Source organism: Triticum aestivum, chromosome 2D (genome assembly GCF_018294505.1).
Source record: "Triticum aestivum cultivar Chinese Spring chromosome 2D, IWGSC CS RefSeq v2.1, whole genome shotgun sequence".
Taxonomy (NCBI): Eukaryota; Viridiplantae; Streptophyta; class Magnoliopsida; order Poales; family Poaceae; genus Triticum; species Triticum aestivum.
In genome coordinates this window covers 194,945,214-194,964,946 of record NC_057799.1, presented here as the reverse complement: position 1 = coordinate 194,964,946, position 19,733 = coordinate 194,945,214, and the positions used below count along the sequence as shown (strand labels likewise).

General features: G+C 43.6%; 3 protein-coding genes across 3 annotated transcripts; 1 reads left to right on the top strand and 2 right to left on the bottom strand.

Moving 5' to 3' along the window:
- Positions 1-1,140: 1,140 nt before the first annotated feature.
- Positions 1,141-8,366, bottom strand: LOC123052529 (pre-rRNA-processing protein ESF1). Its single transcript, XM_044475739.1, has 7 exons — positions 7,657-8,366; positions 6,872-6,988; positions 3,957-4,336; positions 3,478-3,640; positions 3,172-3,300; positions 1,780-2,477; positions 1,141-1,678 (listed from the first exon to the last, which is right to left on the bottom strand). Exons 1-7 carry the CDS (start codon positions 8,293-8,295, stop codon positions 1,432-1,434), a joined length of 2,373 nt encoding a protein of 790 aa, XP_044331674.1. The 5' UTR covers positions 8,296-8,366; the 3' UTR covers positions 1,141-1,431.
- A 154-nt stretch (positions 8,367-8,520) lies between these two features.
- Positions 8,521-16,980, top strand: LOC123052527 (glycerol-3-phosphate acyltransferase 9). The gene is made up of 12 exons (XM_044475737.1): positions 8,521-8,750; positions 8,857-8,914; positions 11,669-11,787; positions 13,678-13,777; positions 14,513-14,608; positions 14,971-15,067; positions 15,159-15,246; positions 15,316-15,412; positions 15,774-15,859; positions 15,952-16,071; positions 16,161-16,259; positions 16,558-16,980. Exons 1-12 carry the CDS (start codon positions 8,665-8,667, stop codon positions 16,604-16,606), a joined length of 1,095 nt encoding a protein of 364 aa, XP_044331672.1. The 5' UTR covers positions 8,521-8,664; the 3' UTR covers positions 16,607-16,980.
- A 912-nt stretch (positions 16,981-17,892) lies between these two features.
- Positions 17,893-18,855, bottom strand: LOC123052528 (NDR1/HIN1-like protein 13). The gene has a single exon (XM_044475738.1). The coding sequence runs from the start codon at positions 18,816-18,818 to the stop codon at positions 18,210-18,212; it is 609 nt and encodes a 202-aa protein (XP_044331673.1). The 5' UTR covers positions 18,819-18,855; the 3' UTR covers positions 17,893-18,209.
- Positions 18,856-19,733: the final 878 nt, after the last annotated feature.

Below are 19,733 nucleotides of genomic sequence, written 5' to 3'. Positions count from 1 at the left end.
AATATTTGAGAGCTCCCAATGTTGAAGACATCGCAAGGCTAGCTTTTGGACATGAACAAAGCTCATGGGTTCCCAGGTATGCTGGGCTCAATAGATTGCATGCATTTGAGTTGTAAGAACTGTCCTAAGGCATGGCATGGACAATTCCACGGCCAGAAAAAGGGTTCCACTATAATCCTTGAAGCGGTGGCCGATCAAGAGACTTGGATTTGGCATGTTTTTTTCGGAATGCCTGGATCTTGTAATGACATCAATGTTCTTCAGCGGTCACCACTCATGAATAGGATTGCAAATGGTGAAACTCCACGGGGTGGAGTTTGTAGCAAATGGTCATACATACAACTATGTCTACTATCTTGCGGATGGCATCTACCCAAGGTGGCAAAACATTTGTGAAGTTGTTGGCAAAACCGCAAGGTAAGAAAAATCTTCATTTCCACAATACTCAGGCGGCGGCTAGGAAAGATGTGGAGAGAGCTTTTGGGATTTTGCAAGTCCAATTTACTATTGTGAGAGAACCGGTTAGATTTTGGGATCAAAAGATCCTTTGGTATATCATGAATGCTTGTGTGATCATGCATAACATGATCATCTAGAATGAGTGTGACAAGATTTAGACTATTCTCGGTATGAGTTGTTGGGACGTCCCGTACGAGTGCGGAGAAGGGTTGTGAGGGTAGCACGCTTTATTGCCTCATATCATGCCATTCGACGTGCCGAAACACGTGATGACCTTCAAAAGGATCTAGTCGAGGAGTGGGGTCATAGAATGGACCACAAAACTAGTTGATGTTGTATGTTTGTTGTACTGTTGACTATTTGTTGCATTGTTCATGAACTATTTGTTGTATTAGAAAATAAACTATTTGTTTCAGTTATAATAATAACGGAACTATTTATGGTTGTTTTATGTATGCTTGATCTTGTTCGTCCTATATTGAATAGGAAATGTTGTTTGTGCTAGACGCGCTGTAATTTAATGTGCCTGCTGAACGCTACCTTCGGCGGCCAATATATCGCTGAAAAAAATTTAGCGCGCCGCGTCTGTTGAGATGCTCTTATAGACGCTTCCACCTTGGAAGATACTTGGATTCCACTATACCTGGATTCCAGCGTGCACATGGCTGCAACACGTGCGAGTGCCACAAGATAAATAATCTTTTTAACAAAAAGCCAACATTCAATATAGTTGAATACCGTAACAGCCAGTAAACACAACCCTTGCAAACATGCCCGTTGCACATGAACGGCTGAGGAAATCTTCGGGGTATATTTATCTAGCCTAACAGGGATTTTTTGTCCAGCTGGACCATTGTTCTATCAAAGTCCAAAAATGGCATATCATCAAACCTTCAAACTATTCTGCAGGCTTCAGAGGCATTTTCATCAGGAAAGTCATAGGAGTATATCAGGCCAAGACCATCATCTTCTCTATCGTTCACTCGTGCTGCTTCCTTTCTTGAACGCTGTAAGGTTCCTTTTGAGAGACTTAACAGCAGATAACATTTGTAGCTTCTCCGTGGACGCCCCAGCATGTTTCTGCTTGATGTTCCTAGTCGATGCATCATCAGGTGGCAATGTACTCCCCGGAGATGACTCCTCCACAGGTGGTTCACTATCCAATGTAACTGCATGCACGCCCTTCTTCCCAGCTTGCTTTCGTTTGAAGTCGGCACTCCTATACAAAACCATTCAGTCAGAATCAATTACAGTAATGCAGGTTAGGCAGATTATACAATAGTAGGATGGGTAAATGAAGGTGATGGTTGCTGGTAGTACCTCTTGTACTGGGGATCAGTAGGATCCAGCGCAAACAGATGAGACGTGAACATGGGATCAAACCTCTTGTCATTGCTAAGATCAATATGAGGATGTTTGTCCTCGACAGAATCCTTGCCCTTCTTGCCCTTTTTACTCTTGCGTTTTATGTTAAAGCCCTTTGCACCATTGCCTGCATCCTGATCAGCAACCAAGAGCTCCAACTCTTCTTTAGTTGCTTCTGGTTCGAAATGTTCCTCTGGGAGCTTGTCCTTTCCTTTCCCTTTTTCTTTACCTTTGGCCTTCACCTTCTGCTTCTTCATTGGCTTAACGTCTTCATCAGACTTTTCATCCTCAAAGAAATCATCATCTTCATCAGCACCATCTTCATCATCATCATCCTTCGACGACCTCTTCCTAGCTTTCCGCTTTTCCTTCATTTTTTCTTGGTGCATCTCCCAGACAGTCTTCTTCTCGCTGCTCTTCCTCTCAAGGATACGTTTGCTAAGGTCCTCAAGTTCCGTGTTGAATGTTATCTCCATGTCCTGGTCATCAGTTTGTTCCTCATCCGATTTATCTCCTTCTAGTAAAAGAGCCAACCGTTCCTTATTTGTTAACTTCCTTTTCGCTACTCCATTTGGTCGAGGCTCGTCACCAGAATCATCTACATCGTCATCTGACTCACTATCACTCGCTAAAAATACACCAAGGTCATCTAACTGCGTCAAAAAAAAGAGAAGACGTTAAAGATGTCAAACCAAAAAAAAAAATAGAAGGACAAGAAACAATGACATATACTCCCTCCGTTCCTAAATATAGGTCTTTCTAGAGATTTCAACAAGTGACTACATACGGAGCAAAATGAGTGAATCTACACATTAAAATATGTCTATATACATCCGTATGTGGTAGTCCATTTGAAATCTTTAAAAAGACTTATACTCCCTTCATTCCACAATGTAGTTTGCTCGCGCTTCCCGAGATTCAAGTTTGACTGTAAATTTAACAAGGAAACCGACTGTGGCGGGAGCAAAAATTATACCACTGAATTGGTTAAATTTACGGTCAAACTTGGATCTCGGGAAGCACGGGCGCACTACATTGTACTACCTCCGTTACTAAATATTTGTCTTTCTAGAGATTTCAACAAGTGACTACATACGGAGCAAAATGAGTGAATCTACACTCTAAAATACGTCTATATACATCCGTATGTGGTAGTCCATTTGAAATCTCTAAAAAGACAAATATTTAGGAACGGAGGGAGTAGAATGGAGGGAGTATTTAGGAACGGAGGGAGTAGATTGAAAGTTTTCATGAGAAGGAAAGGGTAGAAAATGCATGTCATCTACATAATTCACAACTGTTCCAAGAAGATTAAAAAAAATACAAGAGCCAAGTAATAGAGCTAACCTGTTCATCGTTGAACTTCCGCCTCAGTTTCTTCTTACGCTCTGGCTCATCATCATCCCATGTGAGCTTAACTTTGCTATGTTGCAAAGCACGAGTCTCAAAATCAGGCTCCTTGTAATTCGGAGGTGCCTGCATGGAGTCAAACAAATTATGAACTGAAAAACCACTTAGCGCAAGGGGAAGGCAAGTTGTGCTTAAATAACATCATAACTTATTCAGCCACTTCTGAAAAGGGTAACATTTATGCTGCCAAGTGCGAACAGTTTAATATGAGTACCAACAAATATGGATGCAGCTACAAGATACCTCTGTAGCCACATCGCGAGCAGGATGTTTGAACTCCATAGAGTCCGAAATAAACTGCAAATCGAACACATTTGCTGTTTTCAAGAACTCGGTACCATCAAGAGTGGTGTATAGGTGATTTGCAGTTGTACTGGAATCACACACCACAACTGCATAGTAGTACCTGCAGCAAGAACATAATCACAAGAGAACACAATAAGAAACTCTTGGAAAGTAACTGTATATGGACTATAGTTCATATAAAAGATGGACAGACAGGGCTATTTGGACATATGCACACAATCCCAAACATGTGAAGTAGAAGCCGCCGTAGTTACAATTACATTAGGATTTGAACATTTTAATATTTCAGTTAATAATATGGAGATTCAGATCATGGTTTTAAAATACATGTTCGAACCCATCTCAGTTAGTCCCAGATAAACAGATAAATAAACATGATGACAATCAGCAAAAAATATCTATGTTTTATTCCTAACCTCAGTCTGTTTAGCTCATAAGTACGCAGCTTGTTGTTCTCAGAATCAGAGTCATGCTCATCTTCTTCGTCGCCGTCTTCAACACTGTCATTGTCATCGTCTTCATCACCGTCATTGTCATTATCATTGTCATCTTCAGAGTCATGCTCACGATCTTCTTCGTCATCCTCTTCGTCACTGTCACTGTCATTGCCATTATCATTGTCATCTTCCCCACCATCACCATCATTATCACCATGGATACCAAGAAGAGTAGACGGGCCTTGAGTTGTCTCAATGTTCATGCACTTCAGTCCAAATTCTGACGGATATATTGAGACTGATAGAACTCGTCCACCTTTTGGGATGCAAGATGTCATCACCATATACAAGTCCACCGCCTGTTGGAAGGGGCAAAACAAAGGGATAATGCCACTGAACTCAAGAAGCAAAACAGAAATTGCTACGAGCAAAAAAAAGGTAAATCCCAATGGGTCGTTTGTATCCTCAGTTCTAGTAAAAGCAGGATTTCATTCAGTTATCAGAATATTAAGTATCAAAGACATTTGTTGGGTTGCCATAAAAATCACAGGAAGTGCTTCAATACTTAACAAAAATATTGGACATATTTTAAATGAAAATACAATCATTACAAGTGCATTTGAGTGATGGGGATTAGGGATTTCTTTGGGAAGTTTTACTGCTAGATATTTCACCTGTTCTCAACAAAACAAAAAGAATAGAAACAAAAACATATTTAAGCCAAACAAAATGTATCTATGTATCGTACTTCAACCTAACAAACCAGTCACACACTTTGTGGCACGACGTCCTCTACTGAATCTGACTGACTGCTCGTCGGCCATTCCCAGGGATGACTTTGTGGAGTGGTGGTAGCAAACCATCCTCCAGATGCCCACTGCCACACGCAAGGGGGGCTTAATTGGCGATCATGTTTACGTCGTGTTCTTTTTTTGTTTTTTTTGTTTTTACTCCGGAATTGTTCTATGGTAATTTCTATTAAAGAAAAGTTCAAATATGTACAAGTAAAGGTAACGAAAAGAGCTAAAGAAACCTAAGGTGTGTTTGGTTGTAGAACAAAGTAGAATGCAATGTAATGGTTCCATCTCCTTGTTTCGTAGAGCTAATGAGATGGAATGGAATGGTTCCATCTCGGTGTTTGGTTTCGTCTAAATTCAATGCTAATGCTGACAGTAGTCATCATTTAGCAACTAGTATTAAATTCATGTCAACTAGTACTGGTACTAAGCATCATTTCTAAAAGTAATAAATCACCGTGTGCATCTACACACATCTTCGAGCAGGATAGAAGGAAGCGCCGATGATTTGATTCCTTGCACCTTCACTCAGGTCAAGGCGTCGCCTGGTCAACCCGCTGTCCAAATCAGCCTTCCTTGGTGGGCAGCACCAGCGTAGGTGGTGACGACGGAGAGCTGTGCTCGGGAGGCGGGGTCATCGGGTCCGGTCAGAGCTCGGGTGGGCACAGGTCAGAGGTTGACGACAGTGGCTGTTGGGGTCGACCGTAGTGCAGAAAGAGGCGGGGGCAGAGGCTGGCATGGCAATGACAGTGAGAGAGGAGGCGCCTGCGTAAGCCGGTGATAGAGCTGTGCAGAGGCGAGGTCATGGAGGATTGGCTGTCAGGTGCGCAGGGTGCATGGAGGCACGATCGAGAGGAAGTAGATGCGGGCAGGGAGGCCACAACACCGGCCGGACGCGAGCAGATGGCGGCTTGGCTGCACGGCGCTGCGGGCGACGTCCATGGCGACCGGGCAGCAAGGTAGAAGTGGGTTTGGGAGCTCCTGTGAGGGAGCCTGCAGGGAGGAGGGCGATGGACGGGCGGCTCGTAGGCCGGCTGGCTTCGCCGGCGGTGGTCGGTAGGCCAACCGGCAGCTGAGCGCGCGGGATCGGGCCCGTCTCCCCCGGTGGTGGCTGCTTGTTGGGGTGAGACGAGAGAGGGTGAGAGGAATGAGTGCGTTCCGCATCTCGGGGGTATATTCCCCTCAGGTGGAATCAGGCGTTCTGTTTTCCTCTCGAGCCAAACGCAGGAACCAAGGTCAGGGACATCACAGACCCATTACATTTTACTTCGTTACTGAAACCGAACACATCCCTAAAGATATACATCTATACAATTCCTGATTTCTGCAGCATTGTGATGATTTGCTCTTAGCTCTGATCTTCAGGTCTTTCTTGAGGATGTTGCACCACCCTTGAACATGTGGGGCAGCATTATGATTTTTTTTCATTCCTTAAGAGTACATATGCTCCAGCAGCGCATGATTACTAGTTCAAGAGCAATTGTATTAGGCAAGTCTTGAATGGCTAGAAGAGCCTCATCAAAGAATGATATTCCTCTGTTCTTATTAGGAATGATCATCTGTCAAACAGTTTTGAACAAAAGGGCAGTCCCAAAATAGGTGGACTGGAAGCAGCACAATGAAACCATCCCTAGCGTCGCCAGTTTGCTTGACAGAATCAAAGCTGAGGTCAGATTGTGCGCAGGGACAGTGGTGACGGACCTTAGACAATTTTGCCTACAGTGCCTACCACCTAGTGTGTAGCGTTGTACTTTGGGGTGTGGCCTCTCGTAGGCTTGTACATACAACTTCTTCTATCAATGCATTGAGACACAAGGCTTTTGCATTCCATCTAAAAGAACAAACCAGCAAAACAACATATTTTTTTTCTTTCCAGAAGTCCTGTTTACCATCATCTATTTTAAAAAATTGCCATCCACAGAGCCCTTAGAGGTTTATCAAGCAAATACAAAAGCTGAAAAGAAATGCACGTGGCCTAAAAAAATTCTTTCGAGGTGGATTCTCAAGCAACGGAAATAACCAAAAGCATGCCTAAAATAGTTTAGGCGCAGAGGATTACTTATCAGGATAATAGATTTAATGAACTAGTGCACACACCTTAATGTGATCCCAGTCCATGTTAACAACAGCAAGCCTATGAGTTTCCTTATCAATCATAGGTGTATCATCATGCCTCGCCATCAAGTAATGAGCAATGTCACTGCCGACAGAGCACTGCAGAAAAAGGACAGCAGGAATTATAAGGAATGCAAGAAACATGTCTCTCTTGACGACAAGGAAAATACAGCTAGTAAAGTGTCCCATCAAGATAATTTAGTAACCATATGGAAATCCTAGGAATAAAAACACATGACCTACCTAAGAGACCCGTATTGGCAGGCAATAAAACCAACTATGCAGTAAGTTGCAGAAAAAAAACCAGTATATAAGATCTAGAGTCGCAGTTTGAAATGGTTCTTGCAGTCACATATTGAGATGCGTGGCTTACAGAAACACACATTTCTCTGTCTCTAACAAGCATCTCTCAATAAGCTCCACGTTCTACAAGAAAAGAAGAAGACTACAGCAAGCACAAACATACACCACAAGTTGAAGAAATCCCCATAACTGTTAAGTCTGTTGCCTTCATAGTTGGAATTAAAACAGCATCTGTGCTACCGACATGAAAGATGGAATTAAACAGCACATATCAAATAATTACAAACTACCAACCAGACCATACATCTCACATACGTATCAACATAAGGACGTGCTTTTATAGTTTTATTCTCTCCCAATTCACAAGCGAGAGCATAGGCGAAAATGGAGAAGTTATGCAACCTTTACAATAGCAGAGAAAAGTAATCAAATGAAACATCATAGAGTTGGATGGGAAACGTCACCTCGTCATCGTCCTCCTCCTCCTCCTCCTCCTCCTCCTCTTCGTCATCGCTACTAGAACTCTCTTCAACTTGCTCATCCTCTTCTTCCACCTCATCGTCATCATCTTCTTGGACCAGCTTCACTTTCTCCTTGTCTTTCCCCTTTTCATCCCCCTCCTCTTGTTTGAGATAGTAATGCAGCATGGGGTTCTCCTTGGCGCCCTTCTTGCGGCGCCTGCCGCGCTTGTCCACCGGCGCCTCCGACGAAGCGAACATCGGGTTGGTCAGCATGCCGTTGAACCTCGAGTCCAGGGCGACTTTGGCCTCCTTCCGCCGCATCGGCCTGAACCTCGGGTCGGTCCGCGCCGCCGCGAACCGCTCGTCCTCCATCGCCCGCTTCATCTTCTCGTCTCCCCGCTTCACCTCCGCCCCCATAGCCTCGGCCTCAGCCCCAGCCTTCTTCTCCTTCTTGGGCTTCTTGCCGTGCTCCTTCCCCTCCTGCCCACCCTTGTGCTTGCGCTTGGCCTCGTTGCGGAGAGACGCTTCGTCCGCAGCGGGACGATCATGCTTATCCTTCCGGTGCTTTCTCTCATCTTTGGAATTGGATTTCTTGGCCTTCTTTTGACCCTTGAGGTCGACGGAGTCGGCCGTCGGCGCCATGGCGGCTGCTGCTAGGGGTGCAGTGGCGGCGGGCGGCGAGGATGTGCAAGGGTATGGAGGGTAGCCGGAGTAACGAACGACCTGGACTATATGGATCCTACGTGGGCCGAGATGGACTACAAAAAGACCTGCCCGATATGCCCGGCACTTTGGCCCATGTTCGCATACAGGCCCCACATGTCAGCAGAACGGTGGTGTCCACTTGTTTATGAGCCGCCCCCTCGCTGTACGTCTGATCCACGGCATCATCAATTCGCTGGACGTACCACGACTCATTGCGCCCAATCTCACCCGTTGCCCCATCGCCAAGCCTTCCTCGGCGTTATCGCCGTCGCCGTCGCTCCCGCCGGCGTCGGCCGCTGGGAGGAGATGGCGTCGTCGCTGGACGCGCCCAACCTTGACGATTACCTCACCGCGGACTCGCTCCCGCAGGAACCCCCCAGGAGTCTCACCCTGTAACAGCCCTAACCCCCTGCCGCTGCGCCTTGCTTGCTTCTCGATCTCGCTCGTTTGATTATCGATTCCAGCTAGATTGTTGAGGCGTTTGATGCGGTTTTACAGGCGCGATCTGCTGGACATCTCGCCGGTGCTCACCGAGGCGGCGGGCGCCATCGTCGATGTGAGTGCTTTATTTGATCCTTTTACCTTCTCTCGTTTCCTGTGGGAATGTATGAGGTCAGTAGTCGTTTCTAGGCTTATGATCTGCAAGGTTTAGGATAAGGAGAAACGAGCCTCTTTCACCTTTCCTATTTGGTGGAAAGGTGTGTAAGAATTATAATTTCGATTTACAAATGTTTAATTTGTGTGGTTTTGGTTCAGTTCGTGTAGGATACTAGCATGTTGCTATTAGCTGGATGTCCTGTCATTGGCCACCTTGATTTAAGACCTCTTGACCTTTTGAGGGCTAGCTTGTTTACTGCCATTATTATCTGTATGGCTATTCTATTCAACACATCTCCAGCTGTAGTTTACATATTTGGCTTAAAATAGTGAATTATCCTGGATTAGATGGAAAGCAATACGGTCAGTCATTCGAAAGACTGTTTTTGTTTTTTCTGTTTATTTAGGAGGGGTTTTGTTATATTTTCCAAATTTTTGACTCTTGGAATTGCGCGGTTAGTATTAACCATTATGTAATTTTGAAAGATTGTTATGAAGGCTTCGGTCTGGCTGAGACTAACTTAGCTTGTGCGAACACCCAATTGAAAGGGCTAACATGTTTCTCTTGCTAGAACCAGTGGTGCTTGGATGAGTATTCCTTCGATATAGTGACTGCATTATAGATTACAGAAGTTCTTTCCATTGTTAAGTTCAACTTTTTGATCGGATGAAAAATTGTCTAGCTGCTGATCATTTTGTTTTGCTCGATAAAGTCAACTTTTTAGGAAGTGATGATAACTCAGTAGTTAGTACTGTCACAACTCTCCCTTAGTGGTTGTTCGGATATAGGGAATTATATGTGAGATTTTAGAAAACGAGTTTTTGGAGGATTTGTGGGAAAACCAGTTTTGGTTTGTTATTCTGTTAAGGTAAGTACATACAATACCTTGTTTGGATGGGAAAATAGAAAAACACGATTTTGAGTTCTTCGTTTTGGGGGAAATAGAAAAACAATTCATGGAGGTGCGGTGCTTCGGCTCGCTCTTGGCACCTACACGCACAGCAGCGGACAACCACACCGTAAACGGCTCTCCGGCGGGGTTGCGCGGCCATCGCCGTGGCCGCCGGGGTGGTAGCGCTGCTCGCCTGATTGTGCTCTGCTTCGTTCGCCGGTGTCATGAATGCTGGTCCAGGTCCCCATACGTCGCTCCGGTGACGAATTCTTTCCGCCATGAAGATGCACGTACATACAGCTCACATATGACAAGACACAAGCACATGGCGTAAAGCACCTTGATTGATTCTCAGGCCGGGCACGCATGTACCACCTAGCTGCTGGATTGATTCGCCGGTAACAGCAGAGCACAACGCACATGCTAGGAGGCGCGATGACGACACACAAGCTGGAGCATATGGACGACGACGGTAATTGTGAAGCTGCCGATGGACACAATGGCAGCTGGCCGCAGTCCTCGTCCACCATGGAGGCGCTGGGCTAGGTGGAGCATCGCAACCTGCTCCTGGGTGCCTGACCGAGATCGGCAATGGCGGCTTTTGGCTTTGTCAAGCTGCTGTCAAGGCCGTCGGAGTGTACCATGATCAGCACGTCGGACTTCATTGCTCCTGATGCATACAGAAAAGTCGTTTATATAAAAACGTCTATTAGTCGTTTTGTATAAACTGGGTTTTGGGGCTTTTGGAAAACTCAGTTTAGTATATCCACGAGTTTGTTAGATAATCCAAACAATTTTTCTGGTTGTTACACCAGAAATCAGGTTTAAGAAAAACTACTTCTCTATAATCTAGGTATCCAAGCAACCCCTTAATGGAGGTATAAAATAGAACATTGAACATTTTGTCATCCTTCATGGATATGAACTTGAGCATCTTTCGTGTATGTAGTTCATAGCCTCTATATTTTGAACATGAAATACCTGTTGTTTGAGGTGCACATAATTTGAATGTGTTGTGTTTTCTGTCTTATGGCATAATATTCGCCTTATCCAATATAAGAGGAAGCCAAACCTGCAAGTCTGAGCAGGTTGTAAATTAGAAAATAATAGTGGTTATTCATATTTGGGGAGGTGGAGGCGGGGAGAGGATTATCTCTACTACTTAAAAAGAATGTGAGGTTCCATGTTTCACTTTTCTTCTCACCACCCCTTCGTCTAACCTTCTTCGTATGATAATCAATCACCTTAATTTACTTACTTTGAATCAATTCACTTTAATTTACTTACCAAACTTGTCATCAAAATATCACGGGCAGGATTTGATAAACATTCATTTACAAATCGCATTTATTGGCAGGTTAATCACAAGCTAACATACTAGAATATTTATATCACGTTGCGACGCACGGGCGTTGTCCTGGTATATTACTATAAGTCTATCAGGGTCCAGTTTGTGTTCAAATAGGTTAAAGAGTCCTATTCTTTCAGTTTGATTCTCACTTGTAAGGCAGCCCCTTTATGTAATGAGGGAGGGACCCGTGATATGAGACCAGCAAAGAATTAGAATGAAATTATCCTTTTATTTGCTCAACTCTCTCTCCTGAGCGTAGGGCTCTCTAGCCCTAACCGCAGAATCTCCCTTGGGCGCCCAATCACCGAATCTTCAACCCTAGCCTAAACCTTGTTCTGAAAGTTTAAGTTCTGACATCTTTATGCCATGTCTCGTTGACCACCAAGTATATGTGTCTTAGCTGTGCTATGATTCCTTTTTATGCGTTAGGTGCCTAGTTATGACCTCGCTTGTGTTTGCACTTATGCAGGATTCGTTCACACGTTGCTTTAAGTCAAATTCTCCGGAGCCATGGAACTGGAACATCTATTTGTTCCCATTATGGTGCTTGGGAGCAGTCATAAGATATGGACTACTGTTTCCGCTAAGGTACTTATGTCCTATGACCTGAATTTTATATTGAGCTTTTGGGATATTGCTTATTCTCATATGTAATATTTGTACTTCTTTTTCCTCTTTTGATTTGATATCAGCACTTCTGTTATTCTGCCTTCTTGATTTATTGTGAAAATATATTTGGTTTGGTTCTAGGATAATGCAGTAGAATAATAATAGGTTTACATGCTATAGCTCTTTCAAATGATGTTTCAATCTTTGCCCTTTTCTTTTTGAGTGCTGTGTGTCGTACAACCTGCACTAAACCAGGCTTTGCAGTTTGCACATTTTGTGCCCTTCTGCAAGTATTATTTAGCCTATCATAACCATTGTTTTTAAGGTGGTAAGGCGAGGCAAGGCGCTGGGGGGGCGCCTCACTGCCTAAGCGCTAAAGCGTAAGGTGAGGCGACGCCTTAGACACATACATATATAATATATGGCAGACAATTAGGAGATTCAACAACTAGCATTAACATAATGAAGTGTACATAAATGGCAGCCAATTTGGAGATTTAACAACTAGCATTGGCATAATAAGCTGTTACCAAAGAATAGGCATCATCTTGTGTATATGACAGAATGGTGCCTTTGAACTTCAGATGCATCCTCCTCATCAATATATCGCTCCATAGCTTTAAACTTTCCACTGTTTAAGGAATTGCGCATCTCTATCCTAATCTCTACGGATGCCTCAGGGCACTTATCCGCATCACTGAAACCCCCAGAAGGGTGCTGCTTCAGCCTTTTAACTCCAGCATGGACTATCTTGCCACACAATGTATTAAATCTTTCCTCTCTAAATCTGGCCAGAACCCATACTTCCAAGCTGGGTCATTGGATAGATCATAAGCATTACCAGCCAAAGGATTCATCAGAGCAGGGACACCTGGCCAGAAAAAAGAGAGAAGAGTCAAATAACTAGAGCAACTAGATTAAGCATGGGGAAGGAGAGAAGCGGTGGTGGGGCTGCTGCCTTGTGGATGGAGAAGCAGATTTGGGAGGAAACAGATGCAGAGGAGAAAGAGCAGAGCAGAGCAGGAAAGCATGGCAAGCTTTGGTGCTGGATGGAAGAAAGAGCAGAGGAGAGGAAGGGGGAGGAGAGAGGGCGGGAGCCATACCTTGCTGTGGTGTTGATCTTGTGGAAGAGGTTTCACTGGAGGATGGGGAGGAGCTGCAGCTGGAGAGGGGTGGGGAGTTGTGGTCAGGGAGGAGGAAGCCGTCGCCAGAGGAGAGACCCTCTCGCTGGAATCCTGGAGATTTGCACGCTCTGGTTTGATTCTCTCTGTATCTTTCCCCTCCTCATAACTGTTTCGCTCGTGAGCCAATGTTCCCGCGCAGCTCAGTTTTTCCCGCCTGGAATCCCTGTTCCCTGCCTGTCAGACCAGAGCGTCTGATTTGGTCCAAGGCATGTGAGGCGGCCCTAAAGCGGACGACTCAGACGCCATACCGGCCAAGGCGGACGCCTTACTCAATAGTCTAAGGCGAGGACGACGTCTTGCCATCAGGGAGCGCACCCTGACGCCAAAGTGTCGCCTAGGCGACGCCTTAGGGACGCCTTGAAAACAATGATCATAACCCCATTGGTGTAAAATTGTTCCGTGTGCAATTACATTGTTCCTTTGATGCCTAGAATGTTTTTCATGTTCCCTTTGAGGCTGTAAGTTTTCTTCTCCAAAACTTGTAAAATAATTCAATACAAGTAATGTACTGGAAAATAATTGAATTTTATGTAAATTTTTGCAGAGAAACATTTGTCTTCTCTGTACTTTTCTTTGTATGCTAGTGTTTACTACTACTAATTAATTCATCCAATGTATCTTCTGCTTTCATTGATTTCTTCGTAAATATCGAATCTAGTCATCTGATAAGTTAATTGTGTATCAGGTTCTTAACACTTATACTAGGATGGATGGCCTTCTTTACTGCCTTTTTTCCCGTGCGTTTCCTAATGAACGGGAAAAATAGGCTAAAAAGTAAAATAGAGGTGAGCTATTTTATTTTCATGAATCAAGTTTATTTCTTATTGTGGATATGCCCATATTCAGTGTATATGACCTCATGAGCGGTCTGGCATGGAGCTTTAACTGTACTCTTGGTTTCAATGTCAATTATATGTGTTTGTGTGTGCATTCATGTCCGTGGTTTGGGTTTGTGGTTGGGTGAATGCGGTAAATCAGTGCACCTTTCTGTGTTGCTTCAAATTTCAATGGAAGAATGAATTAATAACAAGCTATGGCAAGTTTGTTTCCGCTTTTTCCGGTGCTGAATCGTGGGGATCAAGATCTTTCCCTTTTCCCAGTGAATACCAATACATAACGATAATTGGCACTCCATCAGCTAATCCCTTTTTGACATCTTTTAGGGGTTTAGCCCCTACAAGCAATCCAGTTATATCGTATGTTGTACTGTAAGTTAGTTTATTGTGATTGTACCTTTGAAGCCTAGTAAGTTTATTTGTTAGATAACCTTAAAGCTTATTGAGTTAACTAGGCTTATGCACTCCATGTACTTGTACACATAAACTGTTGCTATTGCATTTAGACTCTCTGGAGTCATATAAACCGAGATATAGGTCAGCTGTTTGGTCCTGCCTGACACCATTACTTCTTTTGGTCTTGCACCTTCATGTTTGTTTTGTCAACTTTGTTCACATTAGTGTGGTTTTTCTTTATAACTTCTTGGGTTCTGAGTTCATTAATTTGTTTCGAGCTTTGTGCAGAGAAAGCTGGTTGAAATGATGTGCAGTGTTTTTGTTGCTTCTTGGACGGGAGTGATCAAGTACCATGGACCACGCCCAAGCTCACGACCTTATCAGGTTAACTTTGTTTGCTTCATTTACTAATATCTGAGGTACGTGTGTGGTTGTGAACACATGAGAAGTGTGACCATCTTCACTTTTGAGGTGTAAACATAACAGGTGTTAAATTAAAGGCTTGTTCCCATGAAATATCACACGGAAAGGTAGCACAAGCCACAAGATATTTTTCTATCACATACTTCTAAATTTTAATTGTGGAACATGTGTGTGCTCTGTGCCATGAATACATATTTTTTTGTTTAGAATCCTGTCTACAGGTCCACGTTGTTCTTATAAATAAGTAACATTCATTTCTTTATCACTATAAACTTCTCAGTATGATTGATACCCTTGTATTAATCTTCTAATTATTACAACAGGTATTTGTTGCAAACCATACATCGATGATAGATTTTATTATTCTGGAGCAGATGACAGCATTTGCTGTCATCATGCAAAAGCATCCTGGATGGGTTGGTCAGTTTCCTATTCTTCAGAAACTTCTCTTCTAGTTTTTGTTTAGTTCTCAATGCTAGAATTTTGATTTATTTATTATTTCCCCTCTCAGGATTTATTCAGAAGACTATTCTGGAAAGTGTGGGTTGCATCTGGTTTAACCGTAATGATCTCAAGGATCGTGAAGTAGTTGGAAGAAAGTAAGTTTTTTCCTTTGCAACTCTTTCTGTTTGAAGATCTGTTTATTCAATGATTTTTTTTCTTATCAGGTTACGTGATCATGTTCAGCATCCAGACAACAATCCTCTCTTGATTTTCCCAGAAGGAACTTGTGTTAATAATCAGTACACTGTGATGTTCAAGAAGGTAAAGTTGTACACCTGAAATCTCTTTGAATATTCTACGACAGTACAAAGTATATGCAAGAGAGAATTCATAATTCCATTCTTTGCAGGGACTTAAGTGATCATATGTATGGTATCAGTATAGCATCTTGTTTATCTGTATCGGAGTTCTCTGCATGCAAATCATTAAGACTTGTAATTGAGTTTGGAGAAAAGAAAACGAAAGAAAAATACTTTTCTTTTCACTCAAGACACAAGCTGATTAAAACAAACACTGGAAACCAGTCATCTTATTGCGTGGCATATGCTTTGTCATTTTTGCTTGTTGAGCATGATCACACAAATATGCATTGATTAAATTGTTTCTTTGCTTATATTTTCAGGGTGCTTTTGAGCTTGGCTGTGCTGTATGTCCAATAGCTATCAAATATAATAAAATATTTGTTGACGCCTTCTGGAATAGTAAGAAGTATGGAATACAAACAAATATATGCATTTACTTTGTTCACACCTATATACCTTCCTTTTTTCACATATTACCTCGCTTGAAATGTTTACCAGGCAATCTTTTACAATGCATTTGGTTCGTCTTATGACATCATGGGCTGTTGTTTGTGATGTTTGGTTCTTGGAACCTCAGTATCTCAGGGAAGGGGAGACAGCGATAGAATTTACTGAAAGGTAACACAAAAGTTTTGATAATGCTTTTTTTCTAAGAAAATACCAAGGGTCAGAGTAATCTTTTATACCTGATGCAATGCTTTGTACAGAGTGAGGGACATGATAGCTGCTCGGGCTGGTCTTAAGAAGGTTCCATGGGATGGCTATCTGAAACATAACCGCCCTAGCCCCAAACATACCGAGGAAAAGTGCGTAAAATCTCTCTCTCCCCCTCTCCCTCTTGCTCCCTTCGTTTCTAAATACAAGTCTTTTTTAGAGATTTCAGTGTGGATTAGATACGGATGTATATAGACGGATTTTAGAGTGAGATTCACCCATTTCGCTCCGTATATAGTCATATTGAAATCTTCTAAAAAGACTTATATTTAGAAACGGAGGGAGTATATCTTAATATAAAAACTATAATAGAGGATGTTGATTTGGTCAAACTAGCCAGTTAACCATTTTAAGTTTACTTAATATCTAACAAGCCTTTTCAATTTTCAGGCAGCGCATGTTTGCTGAATCTGTGTTGAGGAGACTAGAGGAAAACTAAATAGCTATCAATCAACTCACGGTCTCCTGGTTAGTTGAGGGATTTCCCCTTAGTTGCCTTGTAATCTGTTAATCACCCAAGTGAGACCTGGGGCATGTGGAAATGACCACCGCAGTTTTGCTGTAAATTTGTTTGCGGTTTGACAGAATCAGTAGCATGTGCTTGGCAAGAAAGAACTATTGAATCAACCTTGCTATACATACGACACTAGTCCGATTTTTGTACGACGCACTAGATCAAGCCGTTGATGCGCTGAACAAAACTGCAGTTGAGCATCAGATTTTGCGTGGTACACAAATTGGACCATGGAGCATTGTACGCATAGTGGTTTCGCTATTGAATGGATGCGTGCCTATAGATCTTTTAATATCTTATATGATTGGTTAGTGTTAACACGTAAGCATTTGTGTTCTTATCAGTAGATGCTGTATTGGTATTTGACCTCTGTTTCATGTAGACAGTTAGTCCTGATCATTCTTATATCGTTAATCATGTGATTATTTGTTTGATGTTCTGTGTAAAAGCGAGAGATACAACTGGATTGCATCTCCGAAAAAACAAATTGGTTAAGAGGTAAAGCATCGGTATTTGCACAATTAGGGCATGTCCAATGGGAGGCGCCTAATTAGGCGCTTGATTAGAAATAAAATATTATTCTGGTCCTAGCGCCTGGCTAAGCGACTCTGCTTGCAACGCTGAGAGCTGTGTACCAGCGCTATACTCAGAAAATTAGAACGAGAAACAGGGTTAGCGCCCGCCGAATTCCCAGATTTGAACGGGAACTAAGCAAAACGACCGGGATCCTGACCCTAGCGCCCGCCTTAGCGCTCTGCATTGTAAATGCCCTTAGATGCTCTAACGAAGTTAGAAGAAACGAGAGATACGGCTGCATGACTTTCGAAAAACTGGTGAAAGGTTAAGCATATATGTATAAATAGATGCTTGCACTAAAATAGAACCAGCAGCGTGCCCTTTCAGACCATGGTTAATTATATTCTACTCCGTCCGTTCCTAAATATAAGTTTTTTTAGAGATTTCAGTAAGAGACTATATACGAAGCAAAATGAGTGAATCTACGCTCTAAACCATGTCTACTTACATCAGTATATAGTCCATAGTGAAATCTAGACTTCTATTTAAGAACGGAGGGAGTAGCTGCTATCTTACTATATTTCGTATGTTTTTGCATTGGATCGCCAGCTGTTAAATTTGTTGTCTTCTTTTATGTTTTTCATTTCATCAGATGTTGAATTATTAAATATGTTGTCTTTTTATTTTGCAAGACATTTGAAACCTTCCGATCCTCACATGCATTCACACTTAATTACAAATTTACAATGATCACAAAGTTCATGACATGTAGACATCTGGAACCAAATTTCAGCGCCCTTTGATGCTCACATCATTCTTTTTGCATTAGAAAGATCGCAGTCTATAAAATGTAGTCACCAATACATGTACGTCAAGCACATGAATTAAAACAAAGGAATCACCAATACCACCCCAAACCCAAATGACAAGCAGTTATGTTCAAGAAGAAAGAGAAATAAATCAGAGGGAAGGAAAAATAAGAGAAGAGCAGCTTGAATGATCCACTAGAAGTCTAGAAGTAGAGCGTGCAGGGCGTGTTCCTGTCCTCCTGGTGGAGGCTGCCGTCCCCGCTGATCTTGAACCCGCAGTCGGCCTTCATGTGGTGCTCCTTGGTGTCCCACACCTTCACCTGGAACCTCACCGTGGAGTTGAGCACGAGGCGCAGCCCGACGCTGCCGGCGCCCACCTCGCTGGCGAAGCGCTGCCACGCGGGGTCGGTCGGCGTCGGGCCGGAGGCGGCGAGCTCGCCCTGCACCAGCGTGTCGCCCTTGGGCGGCTGGTAGAAGGGGTACATGACGGGGCCGGACGCGATGAGCTCGTCGTCGTAGTAGACGGAGCCGTAGACGGCCTCGAAGTGGATGCCGATCTTCTGGTTGGGGTTGTGCTCGTTGACGGCGAACTTGACGGGCAGGTTGGCGGCGCCGGACTGGCGGTTGACGTTGGGGATGCTGAAGTCGGTGAGCGTGAACTTGGGGCGGTGCGGGCGGAGGCTGAGCCACAGCACGAAGAGGATGATGCCGGCGATGAGGACGAGCGTGAGCAGCACCGCGCAGAGGAAGTTGAGGCACCGGATCGCCGGGCTCTGCCGGTGGTACGACGGCAGGCGATAGTTCCGCGGCATGGCTGGTCGAGCGGCGCCGGCGCTGTTCCTGACGCTGGTTGGTGTACGTGATGCGTATGCTTGCGTGTGGCGTTTTATAGGTCCACATGCGCCATGCATGCCACGGTGTGCAAGGCAGTAATATTCTTGCCGTGCGCCAAAGATGGCAGACGCTAGCACGCAAAACTGTTGATGAAGATGGGCGTACTGGATGTTGATTCCCATGAGGCTGGCTTTGACAGAGCTGGACTGCTGGAAAGTGAAACCGAAGAACTCGAAAGGGCGAGCTCTGTTTAAGCGGATTGGTGAGTATACGTTCTTCTGTTTGTTTACGGATGTTTTTCTCTGTCGTGGTATGATTCTGCCGCATCGTTTCTCTGTAAACGTATCATGTACATGTTGTAAAGCAAGTTCCCTTGCCTGTAAAAGGTAGTACTACATATTCTGCGGCTCCGACTAACTTATTCTTGAATTCTTTGCTTGAGGATTCCTGCGGATATGGGAAGAACAGTTGCCGAAGCTTCGCCCTCGGGCAGACGCAAAGGGAAATGCTGCAGACCACAGACGGCAAAACCATTCCTTGGATTCGTTAGCTAAAACCACCTAAGTTTACTATGGTCTATGGGGATGTCACTGGTAATTTGGTACTCCCTTCGATCCATATTGATTATCGTTGCTTTAGTACAACTTCAACCATTTTCGTATGAGTTTTTTTTTGTATCTGTAGTATATCCTTTCTAAAGAAAATACCTCAGGTATTGCATATCCAGAAAGGTATCCTCGTGAACCTGGCACTACGAAATTCGTCTTCGCTTTTGCCCGTAAACAAGGCTGCCCTTATCTTCCCAAGGAAGCAAGACCATGGTGAGATGCGCCAGTTCAACAAGGAGCGGTCCCGACTAATTGGCGAGTGGTGATTGACAAGGCAAGCATATA